General features: G+C 38.2%; 1 protein-coding gene across 8 annotated transcripts in view; it reads right to left on the bottom strand.

Annotated features, from left to right (window-relative positions):
* Positions 1 to 27,188, bottom strand: part of Fmnl2 (formin like 2) — a 299,204-nt gene that overhangs the window by 72,459 nt on the left and 199,557 nt on the right. For all 8 annotated transcript variants that reach the window (XM_074070795.1, XM_074070794.1, XM_074070797.1 and 5 more), the window contains exons 5-8: positions 24,372 to 24,455; positions 21,139 to 21,291; positions 4,548 to 4,656; positions 1,041 to 1,117 (exon numbers count right to left, since the gene is read on the bottom strand). In XM_074070795.1, coding sequence (XP_073926896.1) covers positions 1,041 to 1,117; positions 4,548 to 4,656; positions 21,139 to 21,291; positions 24,372 to 24,455 — 423 coding nt within the window. The remainder of the gene's footprint in view (positions 1 to 1,040; positions 1,118 to 4,547; positions 4,657 to 21,138; positions 21,292 to 24,371; positions 24,456 to 27,188) is intronic.

Here is a 27,188-nt window from a genome sequence, read left to right as displayed (position 1 = left end):
AGAATAGATTCTTTGACTCAAGAAAATAAAACTCCATCTAAAATATTTTTGGAAGGAGGACACAGAGACACATTCTAAGTTTGCAAGTACAATGGCAAGAAAGAAACAACATTGTTTGTTCATCATAAGACTACTTGAGTATTTCATCTTTATTCTGGAATAAAAACTATTGTAGATCTCTTAACAAAGACTGTTCTGACACTCCACAATATCAACTGATATAGGAAAAATTAATAATGACTTCCCTGCAGTGCAAGGCAGGGAGAAGGAAGCATGACACTTAGGATTTTAGTAAACTAAGAAAGAAATTGTGAAGTTGCAAAACTTGGTTTAATCAATCCAAGTTCAAAAATAGTACTATTCAATATTTAATAGGATTTTATAATTTACATTACATTCCAAATCAAAATGCCTAATTGATAACCCAATTTTTAGTTGAATTCATAGCTGTCAAATAATTCAGTTTATAAAAATGGGAAAGCAACTGCTAAGCACAGTAATCTGTGAAGTGATTAATAATATATGGTACAGGTCTTTATAGAAGATAAATATAGAAGGAAATCTGTATGCACAATTATTTGTGGGGTTTTTTTCCCCCCTGTTTTTCTGTTTGATAACTAAACCTACACATGTAAAGGCAGCAAATGAAGTATGGATAAGAGGTGGAAGTTTTAGTCAGCTTTCAGTATTAACTCACATGGCTAAATCTTTATCAAGATTTTTCTGGTCCCTGAGTCTAGGCAAACTTGTAAACTAGTCCTTTCCATGAAATTTAGCAGCAGAGATGCAAAGAACCACGACTCAAAGGGAATGAAAGCTTAAGAACAGTGAAGGGCTGGCGTTGTCATCGGGTGCTCAACTCTGCCCCATCTAGGATATAACTTGGCTGAAAGGAAATATTCTATAGCCAAGGAGTTTACAGTCAGCCTTATTTAGGAATGTCACACTTGGAAGTTTCTAAATCCTAACTGGGTTGAATGCTGACTAGTTCTCTTCTTCCTTAGTGAGATTTAGACCTGCACATTACACAGAACACTTACCTGGGGTTCTTGTTGTTCAGGCTTAATGCAATCTCATTGACAGCGTGTGGATGAGACATGACCATGTTGAAACCATACTAAAATGTGGGAGAGAAGAAAGCAGTAGAAGGTAAGTTAGGGAACTGTCAATACTAATTAAAAAACAGAAACCTGGGCTGAGGTATAGTTCAGTGGTACAGCACTTGCCTCCCATGAGTGAAGCACAGCAAAAACCAACCAACCAGCCAACCCTGAAGCTTCCACCTCATGTGACTTATACCATCATAGATGCAGTTATATCCTTAGCACACCAGTGTTAGAACATATCTCTCTATCAAAAACTTCGGGAATGATGCCATTAACAAGGGTAGCTTGATCAAGGACACCTGCCTATCAGTTATGAATGAACATTTTTTTCTTCATTAAAACAGTGAAATAATGAAAAGGCCCTACCCTAGCAATTCTTACCTCTTATATATATGCACATTAAATCATGTCAAAGATTAAAGAACGTAAAGCACTGATTGACTTCCGAGGATCCAGGTCAATTTACTCTGAATCTCAGTGGAATCTGAATTGTTTTGAAGCTTTCAGGGTTGAAAACCACTGCATTTAGTTCGTTCTCTGAGCAATGGCTATCAGGACCAAGGGCTTAGGAAAACTGGCCTCACTCTGAAGCATGTTACTTCACTCTCCCATAAAAGAAGTCAACAACTGGCTCAAGATTCTTGATTCTGCTAAGATGAGGAATTATATGATCTTCTCAACTCACTCTCAGCAAATGACCTTATTTCCCTCTTACACTGAGAAAAATACATGCAATTGAAAGAAAACAAAAAAACAAAAAACTTCCTTCTGGAGGCTGGGGCAGAAGGATCATGAGTTCGGGGACAACCTGGGCCACATAGCAAGACCAAGTCTCAATAAAACAAAACTTCCCAAAGTTCATACCATAACACCAATCCACCCACACAGATCTGTAGCATACCCTCCTAATCTTCCATGCTCTAATCTAATGCCAACCCCTCTACTTCAGTCCTCATCTCACTCCCTCCCACTAGCTCAAGAACATTATATGGCTCCGGAAATTCCCCAAGCTCCATCATTTTTTCCTTCTTTACTGATTCATTACCACTAGCATAAAAACAAAGAGATAAATGCTCTTATCTTACAGAACAGCAGCAAAGCCCTCTCTAGACAACATGAGGCCAGCTACATCCTCTCATTTCTCTATTATACTTTACAGCAAGGCTCCTCCAAACTCTCAGGACTTCTGATTCCTCTCCTTCTGTTTGCTCCTGAAGCCACTCCTGTCAGGCTTGTCATTCCCATCATGCCTCTGAAACTCTTCTCTCCAAATCCCCAGTGACATGCCCTGCTGAAGCCACTAGCCAAGCCTCACGCACTTTGCATGCCTTAGCAGCATCAGGCGACAGATGTTGTTTCCCTTTACCTGGGAAACATGTCCTCCTGCTGCCTCCTGCATCTGTGGCTACTTCTTTGGCTCTCAGGACAATTTTTCCTACTCTCTGACATTTAAACAAAGTGCCCTAGGGTTCCCCCAGTTCTTCTCCTTCATGCTCCTGGTTTCTCGTATCATTTATTTGCCAAATCTCTGCCTTGAAATCCAGACTGGCATATCCAACTACCCACATAAGATCAGTATTTGTATGTCTAGTAGACATCTCAAAGATGCAATCCCCCAAAACAGACTCCTAACTAAGCCTCTCAAATCTTCTCATCCTGCAGGCTCCTAGTCTTTGGAGACTGCAAATCCATCGTACAGGTGCCCAGATGAAACCCTCCTCCCTAATCTCTAGCCAATGCTATTACCTTCAATATCAAAATTACATAAAAATCTTTCTTCTATCCCTATAATCCTGGTCCGTACTACCATCAGCACTCACCTAAGTTACAACTAACAGCCTCCTGAACACAGAAGCCAGAGTGCTCACATTAAATGCAAGTTATCACTTTATGTTCTTTAGATAATTTACTAGCTTTCTATTCACAACAAAGTCAATGGCCTGGAAAGTTCCATATAATCCCTGTTACTAGGTCTTGATCTTCTATTCTTCTTCCTCATTCTGATCCCGCCCTTCAGGCCTCCTTTCTGTAGTTGGGCAAATCAGACTTATTCCTGCCTCAGGGTCTTGGCACTTGCCCTTTTCTTTGCCTAGGATCTTCTTGCCCTAGTATCTTTTCCTTTGTTCACTGATTAATTTAGTAGTTAGTAATGCTATCTCCTTGGTGACACTTTCCCAGAAGGCATCTTAAAAACTGCGCATCTAGTTTTGTCAATATTACTATGTCTGGATTACTTTTTCTGTAACACTTACTAATGATTTTCTGGGTTCAAATATTGGCCCTGCCACTTATTAGCTACATGCTTTTGGAAAATATTACTTAACTTTTTTGTGTCTGTTTCCTTGTAAATAAAATAGGTAGAGAAATATTACCAGTGTCACAGGGATATTATGAGGTTAGCATGAGTTTATAGGTCTAAAAGTACTAGACCTACAAAAAATGTACCATCTAGATGTTAGCCTTCCTTTCATTTCATCATCATTATGATCTAGAACACTGCATATTTTACCAATTTATTTGTGATCAGTTTCCCCTGTCTGGAAAGTGAGTTACCTGGAGCATCTAGTTAATGTTATATTCTCAGTAGCACCTAGAACAGAGTCTCTGTCAGACAAAGGCTCCAAAATATTCATTGGTTAAGACAAAGAACAAATGCATGCTGACCTTCACAAACTCAATTGAGCACTCTTATGTTGGGTTCAAACACTAATACAGAAGTTCTTCCAATGTATCTATTTTCCATTTCTACTTGGACCCACCTGTGACATCCATATCAGTGAAAATCAAAACTGATTTTTATATCAAACCCTATTTTTTTCCCCTAATTCTTACTTCTGGTTTCTTACCTATACTTGAGACAATGTTGGCTCACCCTAGATATGCCAGACTCTCACTTTCCACTGTGCTGTTATAATTAACCCAACCCACAAGTTGAGTTGTTTCTCAGCATCAAGTTACCAACATCACAACCACCTGAAAGAGGAATCGCCACTGCTAATATCCCATGTGCTTCTTATGAAAATTAGGAACCACTGAGTCCAACAGGTAGTAACTAACTTCTGCCTGATCACCGTATAACCCTTTGGAAACCACTGACCTACCCAGTGTGCCAGCCAGCTCACTCCTAGTGTTATGAAGTTCTTCCTTTATCGCCCACAAACAGTGACCTACTCTTTCATGGTCACAAACATTTATTGGTAATCTAGGCAAGTTTAGCACAATAGGAAGAAAACACCCTTTTTTAAAAAAAAATTAGAAATGCTAATTAAAATACAAAGGAAATTAACTCTTCAGTGTTAGAATGACCAGATCTTTTTTTTTTTTTAAATAGAATCTCCTTAAATCATATTTACTTCCTACAGGAGTAATACAAAGAACCAAAGAGAATGAGATCTGAGTCTGATTAATTCAGATTCCTTTAAAGGACTGAAGCACACATACCTGATAATTCATGATGGCTCGTAAACACATGATGCAGACGTGAACATCATCTTTCTTACTCACTAATCTTGAATTTTTCAAGGTTCTTCTGCTTGGCAAAGTATTATAGCTACAAATAAGCAGGGAAATTTTTATAAAATGATACTTTTTCTTAGTGTAGGTACACACTTTAAAGAAATGAAGATTATTCTCAAAACTGCCACCACCAAACCACAAAACTGTTTCCTAGGTTTCAAAGCCTGCATTATTCTGCAGACCATTCACAGTATGTTCAAACCAAATAGCCAGAGATGATGAAACTCACCCCCACTCACAGCATGTAACAAGTCAAACTCAAAGTAGGATCTAGTAACAATCCTGTCATTTTACTCATTAGGTCAACCTAGGTTTGCAGAGGTTATCTGAGGCATCATGCATGCAGACTGCATCTGGTAATAACTGTTAAGGGGGCGAAATTTAGTTTAGACCTTGACCTCCAATCACTTGACTAGATTTTAATCCCACCTTGCAACTATTGCTCCAAGTTTAAACTTAGGCAAGGCCAGATGTAAGTAACTTCTGTTTTACCCTGTGATATTAAATCCTAAAACCCTTAACAGAGAGCAGTGGAGGGACTGAATCCAAGCATGATATATTTGATACACTGTAAGAACCTTTGTAAATGCTACAATGTACTTCCACCCAGCATAACAGTAATAATAAATCATATGCAAACGCCTCCACAGCCTGGTATCACCCAGTGCCTAGTATGGTAGCCGAAATTTAGAAGGCAGCATGCTAATATTTCCAAGAATTAAAATGTCTTAATGTTAGGATTAATTCCATAGATCCTACATTGCTAAGACTTCCTTCACCTCTTTGGAGGATTTATTTTAGTTTGCAAGTAGCAAAGAACTGACGATGTGGGTTGGGGGATGGCTTAAGTGGTAGAGCGCTAGAAAGTGCAAGGCCCTGAGTTCAAATTCTAGTACCACAAAAAAAGTATTGGCAGCATAACAAAGTGCATGCAAAACAGGTAACACTGAGAACTTCAAATATGAACTTCAAAATTATTGCCTCAGAGCAGAAACACAGACAGGTCTTCTCTACAGCTCCAAACCTAAAATAAAAGCACATTTCAAAATCAGTCAACTACATTCTTATAAATTCAGTGATGGAATGTCCATACAGTCACCTATAGCCTCCTTTCTTCTTGAATTGAACTAGTTAAAAAAAAAGTCAAAGGAAAGTATGATTAATATTACAGCTTTCAAAAGTCCCCGAAGTACAAGACAAATAAAAACTGAATTGACAAGTTTATACAAACTTGTTCAGATGAGCAGCTGTTTTAAATTTGATTTTCTGTTCAAAACTACCAAGTAGAAGAAGGCTAATTCTCTCACATAAGCCTGCTCATGCACCAAATAAATTTTTGAAAAAAACACTTCAATAAGTCACTTGCCTCGATAAACCTGAATGTATAAAAGTGAGTTTGTCACACTAATTATAAGAAGTGGTCCTGTTCAAGGACTTCCTGCTTTATTTATACTTGGAAATAAGATTTCAGCGAAAGAAGCTGGCCTCATTCAGTTCTGAATAGAAAAACAAAGAAGTTGAGGTTAAGGAAATAAATTCAAATTTTGGTATTAAGCCCAATTTCGACATCTAAAACACAAAGTTAAACTGTGTCACTTCGCCATAACCCCAGACTGAAAATGACTGTTGACACACTTCTTGGAGGTCAACCAGGCTGACCTAAGCATGTGTGAGCCTCTTAGTTTACAGCTGAAGTTCCTTTTTCTTTCTTTCATTTATTTTAATCTCGGTTCAATACTTCTTTAAGGGATCATTTATTAAGTACATCATAGTTTACCAGAGAAATGGTTTTCATTTGTAATTGAAAGCAATAGCTACTAACAGAATCATCTAAGATGAAGTTTTTAAAAAGAAAATGGAAAGTGATTTCTGTGGGATGATTCACCCTTTGATAAATTATATTTATGGGCAGTGATGACTGCAGAAGATACACGGATCAAAGCAAATGGCTCTTGAAGAGAGAGAGGTGGGTTATTCTACAGTTACCTATTTCAGTACCACTTCCAAATAGATTTTAATTATTCCTATAAATAAACCCATTTTCCACATTCAATTGTGCTTCCTAAAAGGTGTAAAAGTAATAGAGCATGCTCCTTTAGTTATTGATCTAGTTCTTCCTGTGTACTATAGCAAGTCTCTAAGAACCCAAAATATCAATGCCATTATTTTTTACACTGCAGGAAGGAACAAAAATTCATTAGAATAATGTCCTTCATATCAAATATTAACACAAAGGACTTCTATATGTTGTAGTAGGTGGTAACCTCAAATATATTTTTCTGGATCAACAGTTAACTGTATTTAGTATGGAAAAATCACTGGCATATTCATTAATATTTAAGGAGTTTGGAAAACATACAATATATAGTAAGATTTCAAAATATAAAACCAAGAAGCATTTATGAATGATATTCTATGCTCAAAAATAATAAAGCTAAACTCCTTCCAAAATGTATGGCATTTTGATTAAAAAAAAAAAAAAACCTGTATTTAATATGGAAAATCACCAGCATACCCATTAATATTTAAGGATTTTAGAAAACATACAATATACAGTAAGAGTTCAAAGAATAAAACCAATAAGCATTTTATTTATTAATGATATTTTATGCTCAAAATAATAAAGCTAGACTCCAAAATGTATGGCATTTTGATAAAAAAAATAATTTGCATCTTAAATTTTTTTTATTGTGCTATGTAGGGGTACATTGTGCCATTTACAAAGGCTTTTACAATATATTAAATATATCATACTTGAATTCACTCTGCCACCATTAAAAATTATTTTAATTCTCTATGTAAAAATAGGAATAAGAGCTTATATCTGTGTGTTTAAAATCCTAGCATTACAAATTTTAAAAATTCAGTGGCACAGCCACTAACAAAAATCACATTACTGACAGTTGAACATGCATGATCTGTGTCCCTACTCTAAACCTTTACACAGAAGAAAACTGAAGCCCAAAAGTTACATCCTCATGGCAAATATGAAGAGATGAGATGAATCCAGATCAGAGCCCAAGGCTCCCCCCGGGGGCTGGGGAAATCTCCTTCACAAGTTGCTTCTCATCTACTTGACTCATGAGCAATCTGTCAGGTTCATCATGTGAAAAAGCTACCGCCTACAGTCACCTGTGCAAACTGGTTCCTTCCCTGTCACCGGCAGTGTCCCATCATCCTGACTGCATTTTCTGCCTCAGTCCACATAGGTGTCACTTCCTGCCCCTACATCATTTTTTCGCCACATAGTATTAGAGCTTATCAGGAAAGTGAGGATGTTTTTTAACTTATTATGTGCTATATTTTGTCATTTTCATTCTAAAAGAATTTCCTCCCATTAAATAAACATACCCTGGAAAATACCACAATTCTGTAACTCTGAAAATACAAAGTATTGTCCAAGGATTCAATTTAGGATTGCTGTAAATTAAATCTGTAAGGTTAAATTTTAGAGAGTGTCATGGCCTTAGTGTGTCTACTCTTCTGCATGCACAACTTTAAGGAATTTGACAATCTTTATAATTAGATATTTGGATTGTTTTCTTTAGTTACTATGAGTGAATTATTAATTTTTGGACAGGTTTAAATTCAGCTCCAGGGCATGTGGAGACAGTTTAATAGATCTCCAAAGTTGACCCTCATCCCAATAGAATTGGGACTTTAAATATTTTAGCTACTTTCTGGACAAGGTAAGTAGTCTATAGGAAATGGCCTCTGGTGCTTTCCCCCAGTCACAGGAAATCAACCAGAATTTCTTACTTAGCCCCAAAATTGATTTTACTAAGCACCTACTGTTTACGCCAAAGGAAAATAAAAGTTGAAGATGTTGCTTCTGTCCTTGAGGGCTTACTGTGGAGTTCAGGAAGCAACAGCTAAGTATCTAAGGAGCTAGCCCTGGTATTGAAATGTGCACTGCCCACAGTCCAGCCCCAGCCTGCCTGTTAAGTTGCACTGCATTAAAAAAGTGTCACACACTATAGTGTGTAAAATGAACTCAACAACATCACAAACACACCTACAGGGAACAATATGGTGGAGTAATGGGAGTCACACTTTCTCAAGGCAGAATGCTTTCTGCAAAGCATTAAAGTCCTCAGTTTTTGTTAATCAAGCCAGATTTAACTGAGTCAATATAGGCCTACTCTTAGCAATTGTCTTCAGGCATATTAAAGCCATTTTACAATGGAGTGCTAAAGTCATTTTACCACTCAACAACTAAAGGCAAGTATCATAAAGGTGACATGAAAATGAACATGGGTGGATATGGAATATTACCAATGCAGATTTAAAATATCCCCTGACATGGTTCTTTCAACAGTGGAATCATCGATGATTTTTGTTTATATTTTTAAATTCTATATAGCAGATACCTATTACTGTTCCATGGGGGTGGGGGATGTACATTTAAAAACTCTCTCAAATGGTCAAGGTTTAAATCCATCTTAAGACAGACAGCTAACTAAATACCATAATCACAATGTGCCTCCCACTCTGTCACCCTAAAGCATGCTTCATAGAGGATCCTGGAGGTAAGATCTGGTCCTGTTGGGGCCAATGCATAGGTTCCTATTAAAAAAACCAAACCCTACCTCAAGGATATGGCAAAAGAACCAAGTATCATCAGAAAAAACTCAGTCTCAAAAGTTATTTCCCCTGGCATCACAAATGTCTACCTGGATAGCCATAAGGCAGATTACAGTGATTAACAGTTTGCACAGAAAAAGGATGAAGGTAACTGATTAGTACCACAAAGCTAGCAAGTGTATGAGCCACACAGATTTCCCTCGGCAAGACAAGAGTATCTGACAGGGATTAAGTAGACAGCTCAGTAGGAGGTCTGAGAGCCTCTGTGGAAAACCAGTTTCTTTAGCACTGTTAACTTTGCTACAGCATTACCTAAAGTGAAACTGATTGCTCTATTTTCTTTCTGAAGCTATTGTGAAACTTAATTTAAAACAGACTATTCAACCTGAACCATGCTGAAGACTGCTCTTCCAGTTCATTATAGTCACTTATAAAAGGTCCCAGTGAGAAGCAGCACCCATTCTCCACTCCCATGGATGACTGAGGCAAATGAGCTTTACTTAGTCCTACTTGCCAAACAATATGTCTTGCATGACCCCAGACTCTGTCAGCAGCTAAGGATGCACGTTTCCTTTGCTGAGATTTGAAATCAGCCTTTGTTACAATTCACTCCCCTGGGTCCTCTTTATGTAAATGTCCACCATGTAAATCTCACTGTACATCAGAGGTTAATGGAGGTAATGGAGGAGGGAAAAAAGCATGGGAAGAAGCATGGGAGGGGACAGGGAAAGAAGGGAGAAGGAGAGGAAGGCTTTGAAGGGGCTCTAACTCCATTCAGCTCCCTCCAGTGGCTGCCAGGCTACTGGCCTTGGTTTTTAAGGCTACAGTAGAAGTGAGAGGAGGGCATGGAAATATGAGGTTAAATGCCACTAACTTTGCTGTTCTTACTAAGACACAGTCATGGTTCTTGAGTAGATGTTCCCCAGGTTGTGTCAAGATTTTACTAATTCCTAGAGTTCTAAAACAAAGTTTATTCTCGCTATTCTTGACTGTTCTCTCATCTTTTATGAATGAGGGCATTTTAGAGGGCTTCCCTTAACCATTTTATGAGCACCATTGTTGCAGGAATCTTAATCTGAGATACGACCTGCTACACCTTGTCACAGCAATCATTTTCTGCCCACCTGTCCATGCTGAGGTAGAGCAAGGCTTTCAAATTAATGGGAGTAGGCTGAGGTGCTAAAACAACTTGGGCAGGCTGTGTGAGAAATGAGGATTGGCAAAATAATCTTTAAATTCCAAAGGGAAGAAAATGTAATAAAATACTGATGGAGAGGCTGATATTTAATCCCTGCACTGCTGGATCTAATGCCACCCTGACAGCTTTTCTTCTCCCTGCCCAGCAAGCAGTGATATGGAGCTCCAGATGTCTGAATACTAGAGAAGGATTTCCCAGAGGCAGAAATCAGCCTTGCATCTTATTTTTGGAGCTCTTGCGATCTGTAGGAAATATAATGGGATACTTCTATATAGAAACAACATCAAGGTTTTTTTTTTTCAGGCTTTCTCATATTAACTTCAAGAATTACCTGGTATTTTACCCAAACATTCAAGGATGAGCTCCTATCTTGGAAAAGCTACCAATTAGAACTCACAAAGCTCTGTAAATGTGGAAAGATTATAAAACCAATTTAAGATCAAAACCAAACAGAAATTAAACACTTGTACTAGTTTCATGACTATCTCAGCATGTACCAGTAGTTACAAATATATGATATAATAATAAGTTATGTCTAAGTTAATATGAATAAAGGAATAAGAACTAAGCAATATTTACAAGTAGCTTTTGTGAAACTTATATAGGACTTGTCTTGTTTAGTACTATGGTGACATCTGCCACCTGTACTACTTCTTGTATGACAATGAATCTACTGAAAACCACAAAGCAAATAGCATGTGCTATAGGAAGGTATTTTTGTTTGAAAGCTCTTCAGAATGACTGCTTAGTGAGCCTTTGCCAGGCACGCAAAATCCTGAATTTTTAATTCAAAAAGGCAAAAAGAAGGTGAGGCCAGCAAAGAAAGTCTGGAGAAGTTGCTGTTTTGGATTTGCTTAACTGCAGATTAGATACTCAAAGCTTAAATTATAATTTTAATGCTCAATAGAATTCTAGTTACAGTCGTGTCTTATTGTCCTTAAACCACCACCCATCACAAGGGAGTCCAATAAAGAAGCTACAATAACTTTGAACTAGTCCCTCATGGTCAGGAACATGAAGCAACAGATTTGAAAAAACATTGAGCTGGGCATGGCGGTACATGCCTATAACACCAGATACTCAAGAGGTAGAATGCAGGAGGATCATGAGTTTGCCAGCCCAGGCAAAAGGTAGCAAGACCCTGTCTCAAAAACAAAATAGAAAACAAAAGGTTTGAGGGCATAGTTCAAGTGGTAGAAGTGTGTGCCCTTGGTAAAATCACTAAAAGGAGGAAGGAAGGAAGGGAGACAATTTTGGGAATACAAGAGAAAGACCTCTATTCCTGAGCACTCTCACTACATGAGAAATTGGATTTGCTCAGTGCTCCAAGCACTTAGTAAATATGAAAGTCACTGTTCACCCAGTGATGCCCTGAGGTAAGTCTCATCACCCATCTACTTCTCCTTTGTAGACATTTAAAAAGATTCCAGGGGACTTGGGAGTGCAGCTCAGCAGCAAAGTACAAGCTGAACATGTGCAAGGCCTGGGTTTGATCCCTAGCACTAAAAGAAAACAAATCTAGTCTATGGGTTGTATACATGTCTGTCTCTTTTGTGCTTCTATTATCCAAAGAGTGCATATTAAGCTGAACCTTGAATGTTTCCTGAACTGGCCCAAAAAAAGCTCTCCTAGAGTCTGGCAAAAAGCTTCTATGGAACTTCCATGCCAACATTTGAGAGATTCTAATGGCAATAAGAAAAAGAAGTGGTATATATTTTTTCTCTTACAGAAAGTATTTTCAAACAGTCTTTCAAACCATCCAGATATCAAACTAATATCTACCTGTAAATACAGTAATTCAAACTCCCTTGGAAGTTGATGTAAAGGTTCAACCCCACAGGAATGCAGTCCCAGTGGGGTAAGTCACATAATTTGGCAGAATTATACTAGTCATTTATGGTTCCAAGATCTGGGCTAATAGTACTTTAACCAAGATTTGGGGTTTTAGGTTTCCTCCTTCTTACCCTTCAGACATGACATCACTTGGGCATATTTTTTCTATCAATTAAACTCATAAAATATAAGATGCTTAAAAATGAGCCAAATACTTTTCTGACTGTCCTTATAGCCAAAAGAAACAGAACTGAAACAGTACAATCTGGATAGTTCAAAGTGGGAATATAGGGAGGGGAAAAAGAGAGGCAGACAAGTCAGAGACAGGAGGAAAGAAGGGGAAAAACAAAAATCCTAATGAAATTTTTTAAATCAAATGTTGAAATTATCTGTTTGTCTCTATCTCCCAGTGGACAGCCAGATAATAGAACAGACCTTTTTGAATGAGCTAAATGAAAGAACAGGCTGTCAACTCATGATATAAATGGAAAGTCATAATTAACCTCAATGTTCTGATTTTTCATTAATTCTCTTTGTCAAAGGCATTTGCTATTGGATGGCTAATTAAGAAGCATATATCCCCATGCAAAAAGTATCCATGTGACCTTTAAATCAAAATACTTCTATGTTCACCCTAAACTGCCCCCTCTTTTCATAAACGTTTAATAAATCATTGCCAATTAGCTACAATGACAATTGCACAGACTAGCCTTCAAAACGTTACATCTTCAAAACGTTAGGCCCTCTGGCTCTGTACTACTCCTGATCAGACTTACCAATTCTTCAATTCCTAAGTGACCAAGGCAGTCTTCCTACCAAGCCACTGTCACACCACCCTCCAGATTTCTCCCTGTTCCCAGCCACAGCTACTCCTCCAAGTCTCACTTCTCGGTGTTTCACATGCACACAATCTCCTTGTAAGATTTGTTGTTTATTTTAGCCTCTAAACTTCTGCATCCTTAGTTTTGGTTGAACTCATACATGACATTTAACATATTTAGTGTACATCTGCATGAGAACATATACTTTTCTTAAACTGTAGCTAAGTTACTAGGTACACAGGAAAAAGTAAGAAGGATTTATAATAATCCCTGCTCTGTCACTTTCTAGCTATGGCATAACTTCTCTGATCCCCAGGTCCCTCATCAGTAAATCAGTAAAATGGGGATAAACATCACAGAATAACCCCCAAGGATTTCATGAAGATACAATGATATAAATATAAGAAGGTCCCTTATCAGCTAATCATATGCAGATGTATTATTTAATCTACCTTTCTCTATCCCTATCATGTGCCAAGTACTCACACATTTAATGGCTATGGTCATTAAATATGACCATAGCCACAGGAATTTTCTGAGTGATCTCCAGTATTGTCCTGAATCTTGCATAGTGTAACATCTATTAAACATTTGCTGTTCTGCAAGATTATGGTTTTTTTAGAATTAATAGTACCAGAGGTATTCATATATGTACACAGTGTGTTTTGAGCAAGTTCACACCTCCCCTGTTATATTCCCTTATCTTCCCTCCCTCCCTTTAAAAAAAAGTTTGGTGAGTTTCTTTATGCTCTCTCCATAAATATGTAACTAACATATTTTGATCCTATTTACCCCTTTATGCTTTCCATTTCACCTCCCCCTCTCCTGTGGAACACCCCCACAGTGTTTATTATAATTTTTATCATTTTAGACCTAGATTCCACATTTGAGCAAAAGCATGCAATATATGGCTTTTTAAGCTTGGCTTATTTCACTCAAAATGATGATCTCCAGTTCCATTCAATCCCTGCAAATGACATAATTTTGTTCTTCTTTACGGATGAGTGCTACTCCATTGTGTATATATTTACACCACATTTTCTTTATCCATTCCTTATTTGTTGGGCACCTAGGCTGATTCCAAAACTTGTGTGCCAGGTTCTTTATAGAAATTGTTAATTGAATTTCACAACACATGAGGCAGTTCTAGACCCTTATCATGTCCACAGTCTGAGCATCCACGAGACAGATGTCTGACAATGCACTGGCCAGGCAGCCTTTGTTCCATTTGCACAGTCCCTCCCATTGGGGGGGAAAAAAAAAAAGAAGAACAGTGAAGTCCAACTTTCTCACAGTGAGAAAGCTGGACAAATCTGCCAACATGGTGCACAGAGAACTATAATTAAAGCTGTCACCATTTTGCAGGTCATTAAAGTAAGCTCCCGGGGGAATGCTAGAATGTACATTCTTAATCTAAGTACATTTTTCCTATTTAACAATTTCAAACAAATAAGAAAAATAAAAGTCTTAAACAGCTACACACTTGTGATTGCAAATGTGCTGAAAAGAAAATCTGAAAGCTGGGCTGGAGGTATGGCTCAAGTGGTAGAGCACCTATCTTTACAAGTGCAAGGTTCTCAAGTTTGAACCCGAGTGCCAGCAAAAAAGACAATCTGAGTTTACAATTTGAATCATTTGGAAAATCTGCCAAATTTAGAAAGACTTAATTTTTAGATGATCATTACTTTTTACACTACCTCACAACCTTCCAGGTTATGGGATGTCTTCCTTCTGAGAAAAAATATTCATCTATTTCCCACAATATTTGTCTCCTGACCTCTTTTTTTTTTCTAACTTATAGTATTTTTTTCTCCTTTTAAATAAGGTGATAACAAAAATTTTAATCATGATCTGCCACCTTATCAGGTGAAAGATGAATAATATTTTTAAAATATTTCTCTTTATAGCTTTTCTTCAAGTTGGATTTTATGCAAATAGTAACTTAAATCCTTCAATAAATACTTCCAGAGGGAAATTTTTAAACAACTGGCGACAAGGAGAAGAAATAACAGATGCAGAATAAAATGCAGGGGAAAGAAGCCCAGTGTGGTGATGCATGCCTGTAACCCAACCACGCAGGAGGTGGAGATATGGGAGGATTGCGACCCAGGTAAAAAGTTAATGTGTCCATATCTCAAAACCAAGCTAGGCATGGCAGCACAGGCTTGTAAATCCAGCTACACAGGAGGCAGAAGAAGGAGAATAATGTTTCAAGACCAGCCCCAGGCAAAAAGCATCAGACACTACCTGAAAAATAAATTTAAGCAAAAATGGCCAGAGAGCGGCTCAAGTGGTAGAGCACTGCCAGCCTGCAAATCCGAGGCCCTGAGTTCAAAAGTCCAGTACCACAAAAAAAAAAAAAAAATTGCTGGTGACAATTCTTAATGATGAAGACCATAAAAATCAGAGTTAATGTTCTATCATTTGGACAGGAAGAAAAGAGGAGGAAGAGGAGGATGATGGATATCTGAGAAATGACAATCTTAATCATATGAGATAGAAAGGAACAAACTTGAGTTCAATCTCCTTACTGTGACTCAAGCTTTAAAAAATGCTTCAGTGTTGAATTTTTAACTATAGAATTGAAAGGTTGTTTTTATGATACCTTAATAGTTGAAGCTCAAAATGTAGGTAATTTTTCTCCCCAATGATTTAAATTGAAAGTAAAATGCTACTTGTTGAAATAAAAAGAACTTGTAAGTGCTTGAAAGAGCTTAACTCTTCTAAAACAATCTTGTCCAATAAGCAAACTGGTACAGAGTTGGTGTTCCCATATTCTTAAAATAGAAGAATGACTATTACATAAATTAGGAAAATACTTGTGAAGAGAAGTGTCAATTGCAAAATAAATAAATAAATAAATAAACTACATAATACTAAGCATGGAGAGAGATTTGAAGGATCTAGGTAACAAGCACCCTGGAGAGTAAGGGTGGACCTCCAGTGTCTCCAACAAGACTAGAGGGCTTAACCAAATGACATTTGAGTTCCTTCCAGATTCAGATCATTTAATTTCCCACTCCACTGAAGGTTCTTCATTAAATGACTTTCCCCTATTTGATTCATGGGCATATCTTAAATATATATGCAAATATATTCTAAAATATATTTAGAATATCATATAAACAAAAATTTGAGATGTTTACTCATAATCTCATTCAGCAAAAGTAGCCATTTCATTTACTCTACTTTCTTTTAATGTTTTCTTATTTACAAGTAGGTGAAACCAAAATTGTAGAAATACAGAATTTTTATTCTACTCCTGTCATTTGTTTAGTAAACACCTTTCACATTTCTGTAAGACTTTATTTTCAAATAGCTATGAAATATTCCAGCACATTGGTCAGGGTCTCCCCTAGCTCATTGGGCACCTAATGTGAACTAGTAAAGGGCATATCATCTGGGAAGGATTAGCAAAGGCCTCTCCTGTAAGGGTACTGTGGATCCAGGACTTAGTGAGCACAGCTCCTGGCCTCAGGCAGCAGACAACCTACAGAAGGACATGTGGACACACTGGTAAGAAAACAGAATATTCATGGAGGAAAAACATCTCCCTATGACTGCGTAGACAGGACAGCCTTGTGGGAGAGTTGGGGTCAGGCCACTTTATTTGAAACCCAGCAAGTTGTTTAACCACTATAGATAACAGAGGTGTCACTGCAAGAGTGTGTCACAGGAGGTTGTTAGCACAGTGCCTGGCACACAGTGGACATTTAATAAAAGCTTTTCTCCCCATAAAAAATCATATTAATATTATATATATATCTAATCTTTGTTGCATTTCAAAATACTTTTAGAAATTACTTCTGTGAAAAAAATGTTACCAGTATGGGATTACTGTGTTTAAAAGTATAAACAACAATCTACATCAAAACTCTTCATCTTTTCACATAATTCCACTCAGACGATGACTACTCATAAAATTCCATTCCAAAATATAATAGTCTCAGGAAATGCCGTGAAATCTTGTGTGTGGGGAGGGGGGTAGATAAGGAGGAAAAACAGCTCAGGAAGAAATATTAATAGTGGTAAATATAGTAAAAGTGATGTGATCTTTGTCTCTTCACCTAGGTGGGAAGGGTCAGCTGGAATGATCTCCAAAGCTTTTTCAGCTTTGCCTTCTATGACCCTCTCTCTCCATGCAGTCTTCCTCCACCTCCATCACATCACAGAGCTTGTCTCTGGGAGGACAGATGCCTCCCTCTTTCTCAAACACACCTGATCCTCCATACAAGATTGTGTTCATCTCATGCCCTTTCACTTCATCTCCACATGGAACAGGCTTTCCTCATCACGAGGCCCAACTCTGGCTATCACCAAAAGACACAGTTTAAATTTGTCCCTTCCTCCAGATACGAAATTAGTTCTCCTCCCCCTTTCTTAAAATTCAAAGCAGTTAGTTATCCTCTATGTCCTTTCTTATTCAAGTCTAATGGCATTAACCTTGACCTTCTTAAAAATTAAAAAATTATTTCTGCATCTGAAATAACACAGTTTCATCCTCATAGACCTAATGCGCTCAAATGTGCATGTGACTGCATGATGTAATTAGCAAGCTCTGTGGCCATGCTGGCAGAAACCCTGCTCACCTGAAGACCCACAAGCTCTAGAGACAGCACAACCAGGAGTCTACTGCATCAATATCAACATCTCCCCTCCAACCAAGCTTCAAATGTATGATCATGCAGAATCCCACAGCTGATACAACCAAAGGGCTGCATCATATTATCAATGCTTAATAATCAGTTCTAAGTAGTTAAAATATAAACTCTCAATACAAGGATGAGAATGTCCTAGTATTAAATTTTTATTTAAAAATCTTGTATTTTGGAATGTTTTTCCTTTTTCCTGTAATCAAGCTTCATTTATAAAGTGTTTTTAAATTTCTTGAAACCTTATTTCTTCTTCCAATTTTAACTAATTCTTTATGCCAAGTGATACTGGATAAGATTGCTGGATCTGTTATTATCTGGAGATTGGGAAGAGAGAACTGAAATCTATATTTGGATATACAGATATTTACTAATTACACAAAGCTTACAGAATAAGGCATCTCTACAGAACATATCCTTTTTCTTTGCAAAAAACCTACATTATTAAGAAAAATGTGATATACCTTAAAGTTTCAAATCCCTTAAATGAGGAATCAAAATATGATAACAGAGTGAATCGGGCAGGCGGTGAGCTTTATCCCAGGACAGTGGGCAGTGGTTAGTGCTAAGTCACAAGGTGTCACATTATAACACGGAGAGCAGTTGTAAGATCCTGCCACTATGCACTACAGCTCACTTGGGTGTCACTCTCACTCGTGACTTACGAGATGTTCCAGTTTGAAGCCTCATCATCAGTATGTAAACTGAAGCTGCTCCAGAGGCAACGGGGAGAGAAGCAGCTCTGGTGCCATTTGAACTGAAGATACTCAGGCAGAGAAACCAATCTGGTGATGGTATGAGATGAACAGAATTACAGCAAGAGGAAAAAACGGGAGAAGACAGAACAATATAGAAAAGATAATCAGAAATAAGATGGTGAAATGTAAAAGGAGGACAACAAAAAGAAAGCCGAATAGTGAAGGGAGTGTAGGGAGCAGAGGAAAAAGGGGGAGAGGATGAGAAGGAAGAGAAAAAAAAAAAAAAGTAAACAATCTTTGGGTATATGAAAAGCAACGAGTACCATATGACTGTACTTTTTTGAATGCTGTTTTTAAAAGTCACAAGTGCTATCCAGTGGCCAAGTACAGAACCAGAACCCAGGCACAAATCCATGAACCACAGAGTTGGAGTATCATTAATACACATTGTTTAAAAACAAAACCAAGAATCTTAAGTTTCAAGACAGAAGGGCATGAAAGTACTGCCGTGTTGACTTTGTTGAGTCAAATGAAATTCCTATCTTCCCCTCCTGGCCTTGAAACTGTTGAAATGTAAAGCAGAAGAATGGGATATTGGTTTCTTAGCTGGTCATCTTCAAGCATATTTGCCAAGCAGAAATGTCACACAGTACCTGTGTTTTTCCAGATGGCATTTCCATCATGTCTGTTGCCATATTTTTGGTATGTCTTTCCAATACCAAATTTCTTTAAACTGAATTCTACCTGGTAAACTGAATTCTACCAGGGTCTTTGATGCCCCTGTATCCTGCCTTCCAGGATCCAGGTAGCATCCCTCTCTTAGACTTGAGATAATTCCCGTATTTTCCTGATTCTCCCACTCTACTGGAAATAATGCGTTTGCAAGGAATTAGTCTTTAATATTTTTTAAAAGGCATAAAGAATTATTAATCAGAAAAATTAATCCTTGTCAGGGTGGTAGCTGGCCAATATATGATAGAATACTTTCTAAGTAAGAAATTATAAACACCAGATTAAAGGGCACTTTATAAATTAAATCCCTCACATATAATTACAGTTCAACTAATGGTGAGAATTCCCACTGGACTACCAAAGAGATTATAGAACTCTTCGGGCACAATTAGCCTTTTTTTAACTTCCAAATCAGCCCCACATATTCCTCCGCCCACATGGCAGTTGATGCAGACTAGCAGGTTATAATAGCTCTTGGCCCACTGCAAATACCAGGAAGTGAACTCAAACACTAATCCTCATTATTTTTTAATCAAATCATTCTAAACCTCTTAGCATTTCTGGCATTTGTTAACAAGGAAAATCTGAATGGTTTCTTGGAGGTGTCATATTGACACATCAACTCCTTCAACAGAACTAAACTTCATGATAGAGATTTAAAAAAACAAAAACCTTTTCATAACCATGGCCAAAACCTAAGTCAAAGGGACAGAGGTAATTAAGAGGCAACCAAATGTGAAAGGTCTGAGCCTTATGCACTGACTGGCATCTGACATATAGACTCTCCTGCGGTGACCCAAAACTCATGGCAGTCTTAAACCCTCAGAGAAATAAGTCACTTTACTGGATCATGTCTAAAATAAATCAGAGAAAAATTTTAAGCTACAAAGAATAAGCAACATTTGGGAATGAAGGTCTTACTAATAAAAAATTTTGAATGAGACTCATGGACATAGAAACCTTTGTCAACTTGCTCTATCTTGACAGGCACTAGTGTTGATTTACCTACTCACTTATAATTAACTGTAAGTACAGTACCTGACAAATTACACAAGTTCCAAAAAAGTTCTGTTGCTGTTTAGGCAGTACTGGGGTTTAAGCTCAAGGCCTCATGCTTGCTAGGCAGGCCCTCTATCACTTGAGCCATGCCCCAGACCTTTGTTTTTTACTTTAGTCATTTTTCAGATAGGGTCTTGCATTTTTACCTGGCACTGGCCTTGGACCTGCAATCCTCCTACCAACCTGGGACCACAGGTGAGAGTACCACGTCCAGCTTGCTGGTTGCAATGAGGTTTTGCAAACTTTTTGTTTGAGCTAGCCTCAAACCGCAATGCTCCTGATGGCTCCCTCTCAAGTAGTTGAAAATATTTTTAAAAAGTGAAAGATCACAAGTATGAGTGAATGAAGTACTTTAGCATACCCATAACTGGCATAGGTACTCAGTACCAGTCCTCCCTTAACTTGGCAATATCTCACAAGGAGAGATGTAATACTGAATCTTCAAAAGGAAATACCAAGTTGACAATTGCAGCACACCAAACAAAAGAACACTGCCTAAAGGCATCTTATTAAAAAAAAAAAAAAAATCACTCATCATACTGCACCTTCAACTAAGAACACATCCCACAGAACACACACCTGAGGGGCACAAAGAGCAACGAGGGGCTGTTTAGATGCTCAGATTTCCAAAGGCTGTCCCAAGCCAGAAACAGCACCTACATCAGATGTCAACACCTACCCAGTTTCAGAAACTTACCTGTTCCCGATTCTTCTGCTGCATCACTTGGCAGAACTTCCTTACTTTCTGTGCTCACTTAAAGGTGTGGCATTTCCAGGAAGTTCTTTAAATCTACAGAGTACTGGCCAAGGGAAGAACCCATGAACTTGTCCAGATACTTTCATTTAGATGACTAGAAATGAGAGTGTCATATCGCGAGATGCACTGACATACTACAGGGATCACACTGCTGAAGCTGGCTCTTGCCTAAAGGCACTCACCGCAGTGCTGAGTGTCGTCCAGAGCGGGACACACTGTTGCCCGCAGGGGAGGGCAAGTTGCTCCCTCTGTGCAGATCCTCAATGGACCTGCTCCAGGGCTTTGCTTTCTCCACCGAACTCTCCACAGTACTTTCCACACTTTCGAAGTCGAAACTGAAACAAAAGAGGAATAACACTGAAGACTTAGAAACTGACTTTCATGCACACACAGGGATGTTGAGAACTTGCTGTTCCTGGAATCAACCTGCACCTTAGCATGGACAGTCTTTGCAGAAAAAAGAGAATGAAAAAGTAATTACAATAGAATTTCTATGGTCTCTGTGTAAGCTTTGTAAACATCAGAATGACAAACCCTGGCCCTGGCAAACGAATCATGCAGCAATAAACAGCAAAAACGTAAGTAGTGCTGTATTATTTGCATTTTACTTTAAGGCTTGCTAGCTTACCAATTATTAACATTGCTGTGTTTGGAGGAGAGGGAAAAAGATCTTACAGCTGTCTTCGTTTTGCTTTAACAAGTCAATATGTTAGGCATAGTCTAATTTATTCCTACCCATCAATTTTCACCGAGCATTTTCTCTTAGTGTGTTGGCAAGTGTGCATTTCCAACCATATGTGATACATTACTCTTGTAGTTATGGATTTGCTTTGATTTTGGAATCTCTTCCCAATGTGGTGCTCTTTAAAGTAAGAGCCTTGTTTCTCTGACATTTTTTGAGGTTATTACTCATGTTAACCATGTTAGAATAAATAGCAAGTTAAGTTGCTCATTCTTGTACAGTTTTAGGAACAAAGTTTTAAACAGACAAGCCTTTGTGCTCCATGCATTTTCCCCCCCAGCACAAAATCCGTAACTGCTTTCTCAAAAGACTTTGTATTAAGTGTTTCTACCCATAGCTCCACCAGGCAACACCTGATCAGAAGTAGAAAAAACAGCAGCTATAATTAATATCCTCTGGGATATTTAGGAGATCTTGGAGAAAACATTGTGCTGGAAATAATTTATGAATTTTTATGAAAGCATGACTGTGGAAATGAAGTGCTTCTTTTGATGGTCACCAGGAAGCCAGGTGATGGATGCTAAGATGGCAGAGGCTGATGCCCAAAGGCAATGCAGGGGTCTGATCAAAGACAATTTCCTCCTGCCTGTGGATGCAGGAAGCAATGCAGAAGAGAAATGAAAGTAGATAATCTAAGAAAACTTCAGTGCCCCAAATAGAACGCTATGGCTGAGACTGGAGGAGAGAAGTTGAGAGGGCAACCCAAGATCACTCATGGTGCCATCATACTCTCCAGGTCTCTGCAACCCTGACATCATTCAGCCCTTCGGTCCTCTCAGTTCATCCCCACTCACATAGAGCAAAACCAGGAAACACACCTGGTGTGTGGATGATTAGGACATAAGAACTCCGAGTTCTGATCTCTTCTTGACTACTGTCCGATGCAGTAGACTACCAGAGTTCCCACACTGTACCATGACCTCTTCCTATTGCTCCTATGTGAGGGTACATTTGGGAAACCAGGATGACAAGCTCTATTGTCATGTAAGTAAAGTGTTCATTATGGCAAACAAAGAACATATGACATGTCATTCTTATTCATTATTCCTGATTTTGTTAGTTCTTAGTTAATTCTATAAACATTACACTAGATTTTAAAATAGGCAACAAGGAATATTATTTGCCATATAATATGAAGCATGAAATAGATTAGTAGGTTGTGATGTAATGAAGACAGGTAAGGAATATCTTTTAGAAAAACATGCTATGTTACTACTAGGATTATATTTCAGAGAACAATTTCTCAGGAAGATATGAATTTGTCCATTGGGGTTTTTTTTTTTTTTAGACTATTTTATGTAAGAAATGAGAGGTATCAAAACAGAAACACATCAACCCGGTTTCAGTTAACAGTTTAGTTTACTTTCTGAATCTGTAAGGTAAGACTAATTATAGCTTTCTCCAGAAAAATTCTCAGGGAAGTGATGGGGATTATAATATCTGGTTAGCTCTCAGGACTCTTTTGGAGTGAAGCAATGTTAAAAAAAAAAAAAAGTGACTGCTTTTAAAAAGACATCAGAGAGAGAGAGACAGAGACACACAGAGAGAGACAGAGACAGACAGAGAGAGAGAGAGAGAAAACCAACCACCTGGGCTGAAGTATCTTTTCAATCAAATTTAAAGCATACTATTATTGCCTCAATCTGTGTTAAGACAGTAGTATTTGTGGATGCTGGAATGCTTTCTGATTAAAGGAGAAAATGTACACTTTCAGTCCTGCTGTAAACCATTCCAGAAGCCAAGAAAATGGGAGAATTTTATAAAGTAACAAAACCAAAATTAAGAAAGTTATTTTTTTCCTACTCTGCTCTGTTTCCCCCTTGAGCCTGTGTGCAGGAAATCAAAACAATTCAAACACATATAAAGTAAAAAGGGTAAGCCTCGTTTGTTCCTTCCTCCAAGGCTATTATGTCACTCTTTTTTTTTTTTGCAATCCTTTTCTCTACATTCACCAGCATATACAAATACACATACATACATCTTTCTTTCTTCTGAGTGCTGGGGACTGAACCCAGGGCCTCATGAAAGCTAGGCAAGTGTTCTATCATTGACCTACAACTCAGCCATATCATTTTTAAAATTAAAAGCCAGAGTTGGGAGTGTAGATCAATGCTAAGAATATATGCTTAGCACGTGCAAGGCCCTGATTCAATTCCCCAGCACCTCAAAATTTTAAAAAATTAAAGCCATTCACTATTCTGCATCTTGCTTTAGTCACTCAACCATATACCATATACCTCTCTTAGGAACTGCTAGTGGTCTACCATACAGATCCGTGTAAGTTAAACCACCAAGAAAGCACTTTTGGGGGGTTCAGGATATAGCTCTGTGTTAAAGCACTTGCCTAACATGTTCAAGGTCCTTAGTTTAATCCCAGGTACCACAAAAAATAAAAATAAAAAAAGAAAGTACTTTATAAATACAGGTTCTTCCAAGGGTGATTTCCCCCACAAAGGGTGAGTTTTACTCACCTGTTTTATTTCTGCCTTAAAAACATTTCTAATATCAATTATGGGATTTGTTTTTAGTTACAAAAACATAAACAAATCTCCTTAGACCCTCCCACATCAGCTTCTGGGTTTCTGCCTTCAGTATGGTATATAATTTTACCACTGAGCTGCATCTTTTGTGACCTCATGAAATGCAAATGCAAGCAAGCCAGGCTTTACTTACGTTACTGCGTACTGCGCAAATGACAGATACTCCACTAGAACATCAAGGCCTTTGTTCTCTTCATTCAAAAATTCTCTGACCCATCTGGTGAGGGGAAAAGAAAAATCAGTGGAGAGATTGATCACATGGAAAGGACCCCATGGGAATTTTTGTTTTTCCACCAGAAACATTTAAGGTCTGAAAGTAAATACACAGGAAAACTTAGCCTCTTTCACATGAGGTAGGGACTTCACCCCAGGGTAGAAAACCATAACATTTCCCTGTGCAAGAAGAGTAAGGAGCAAGAAGTATACACATCCCATTCTTGCATGGTATTCCTTTGGAGACTGAAGATAGCCTATAAAAAAGTTTCTAAAAAAGGAACTTTCTAAATGTACTTTTTCCAGCACAACTGATCCAGAGCCTGCTTGTTGAAGGAGCCAAGACTGCACAGAGAACGCAGCAGACTGGGGACCTGACGCCACAGCCACTGAAATCCAGGCATGACTCCAAATCCACGCTCAACTCCTTCTTGGCACTCTAAGCTGAAGAAAGAAACCACTAAACCAGCCAATGAGAGGCCAGTGTTAATGGGCTTCTGGAAATTCAATAGGGATAATGATTTGCTTAATTTTTTCCATGAATGTGAAAACCTTTTAAAAGGCTGAAGGTATGACAGACCATCACCCAGGACCACACGTGACAATTTTTAAAGATTCATTTTTAAATCATGCTACCTTGCATTTGAATGGTACTTACCATTTCCCTGAGAATGTCTATCAATTTTCATTTGCTCTTCAGAATAACTCTGATAGAGTGGTCAAACAGTATCTTTAGGAACTGAGGATAAAGACCCATCACCCATTTTACAGATTTCCTCCTCAGAGTGAAACTCCAATAATTAGCAAGTGAAAAAATCAGTGAATGTCACTGAAATTGCACTAGAAGGGACATCTGCCACTTACATTCCAAAGCAATAGCTTTTTCCATGAAAACCATGCCAGCAAGGCTGCCCAATTATGGATATGACCACTACTATGGAAGCCAAACTTGATAACTGTTAAAAAGACAGCAGGACAATCCTACTATGTGTCCTTAAGGATAAGCAGCCTCTTGAGATCTTTGCCCTCAAGGAAGAAAAAAATAAATGTTGTGGACTCAGGATGCCTTTTTTTTTTTAATTTAGGGATTGGGGTAGGGGGTGTGTGTGTGGATGTGGGTGTGGGTGTGTGTGTGTGTATGTTTCATTTGATGTCCATCTTATCTTCAAGTACCTTTCTCTATAGTCCTGTCATCTCCATGATGTAAACTGAGGTCTACAGGTCCTTGAAGGAGACAGCAAGTTTGGGAATTAGACAATTTGACTTATATTTCCCCCCAAAGTGCCTCAGACAGGCTACCATAAAAACTATGCCCTTTACACAGCTGTAAGCACATAACATTTAAGAGGAACCTAGAGTAGCAACACTTGCAAAGAAAATGCCATCCATTCTCACAAAGTAGTTTTGTTGCGAGACCTGATCACAACTAACTGCAGGTCAATGTTAAAGTTCCCAAGACAGCCACATATACGATCTCACGACATCCACCTCTACATACGTAATTACTCCCTATGCTGCTAAGTCTCAGGAGACATTGAACATTTTTAAACGCTGATAATCAGAAGCTTAGAAATAGGAAAAAAAGCCTGTAACTGGCAGACTTAAGAGAGACGGGAACTCACTATCAAGACTGGATGATTACTGGTCCTTAAATCTAGGGCCTCAGGCTCCTCCCTTGCCTTTTCCAATGGTCTGGCCAGTGGGCTTTGGTTGCACAATACAGACTGGCCCTTGGAGGTGGGTGTCTTTTGAACATGAAAATAACCACAGAGGGCCAGAGTTTTTAGGACAGTCTAGGTTTCACATATTCTTTTTCAGCTGCCCACTAATTAAGGAGATGAAAAAAGCCACTGGCTCTAAAGAGTCTAGATCCTCCAGGACACCCTAGGTCCCCGCCACTGACTCAGCCACTAGCACCTCCATCTCACTTGGGAAGTGCAGCCCCAAACTGCACAGGAGACCAAGACATGAAAAAGTAAACAACCAAAAAAAGTAGGGAACAGCTGAGAACAGCTAGAGCTACAAATCTCTTGACTCAGCATGCTCATATGCATATACTTTAATGTAGGAATAAATTTTAATTGGTTTCTTTCACTTGGTTTAAACATCCTCACCAATGGTCCATCTCCATTTCCTGACTCTGAAAATGCCTTAAAGACAATTTACAATGTCAAAGTCGAGAGTCTGCTGCCTATGTCAGAAAAAGCCCGAAAGGATATACATAACAGGTTCTGCCTCTGGTTTAATTTCAGGCAGTGAACTTTTTTCTCCAAACTACAAAATGTTTCCTGGGTCTTTGCTGTGGCCTTGACACCCCTAGGTGTCACCCCTAGGTAGGTGACTTAGGAAGCAACGAGACATAAATCATTCAGGATTTATGTCTACCTTATTATTACTACCTTATTATTACTACCTTGCCCCCTTTGTCAATGATAACAATGTGCAAAGTCATTTCAGCAATAAAGATTTTATAAGAAAAATAAGGATTATAAAAAAAAAAAGAAGTCAGCCCTTACTCTTTTCCTGTCCTCTTGATCCCTATCCCTTACCTGTTTGGATATTCTGCATAGAAGAAAAAAGAATTGACAACAAACTTCCATGAAGATGGAAGACAAAGAAAGAAAATAGGTAAAATGAAAGAAGGCAGTATCTTGAATCTAAAAGCGTTAAAAAGTGTGATGCCTCATTTTGCAGAGTGATGTATTTGACCATGTAAGGACTACTGTGTATTTAGGGG

The sequence above is a fragment of the Castor canadensis genome, chromosome 4 (assembly GCF_047511655.1).
Source record: "Castor canadensis chromosome 4, mCasCan1.hap1v2, whole genome shotgun sequence".
In the NCBI taxonomy this organism is placed as follows: domain Eukaryota; kingdom Metazoa; phylum Chordata; class Mammalia; order Rodentia; family Castoridae; genus Castor; species Castor canadensis.
Note: the sequence above shows the minus strand (reverse complement) of the source record. Positions and strands in the feature narration are given on the sequence as shown.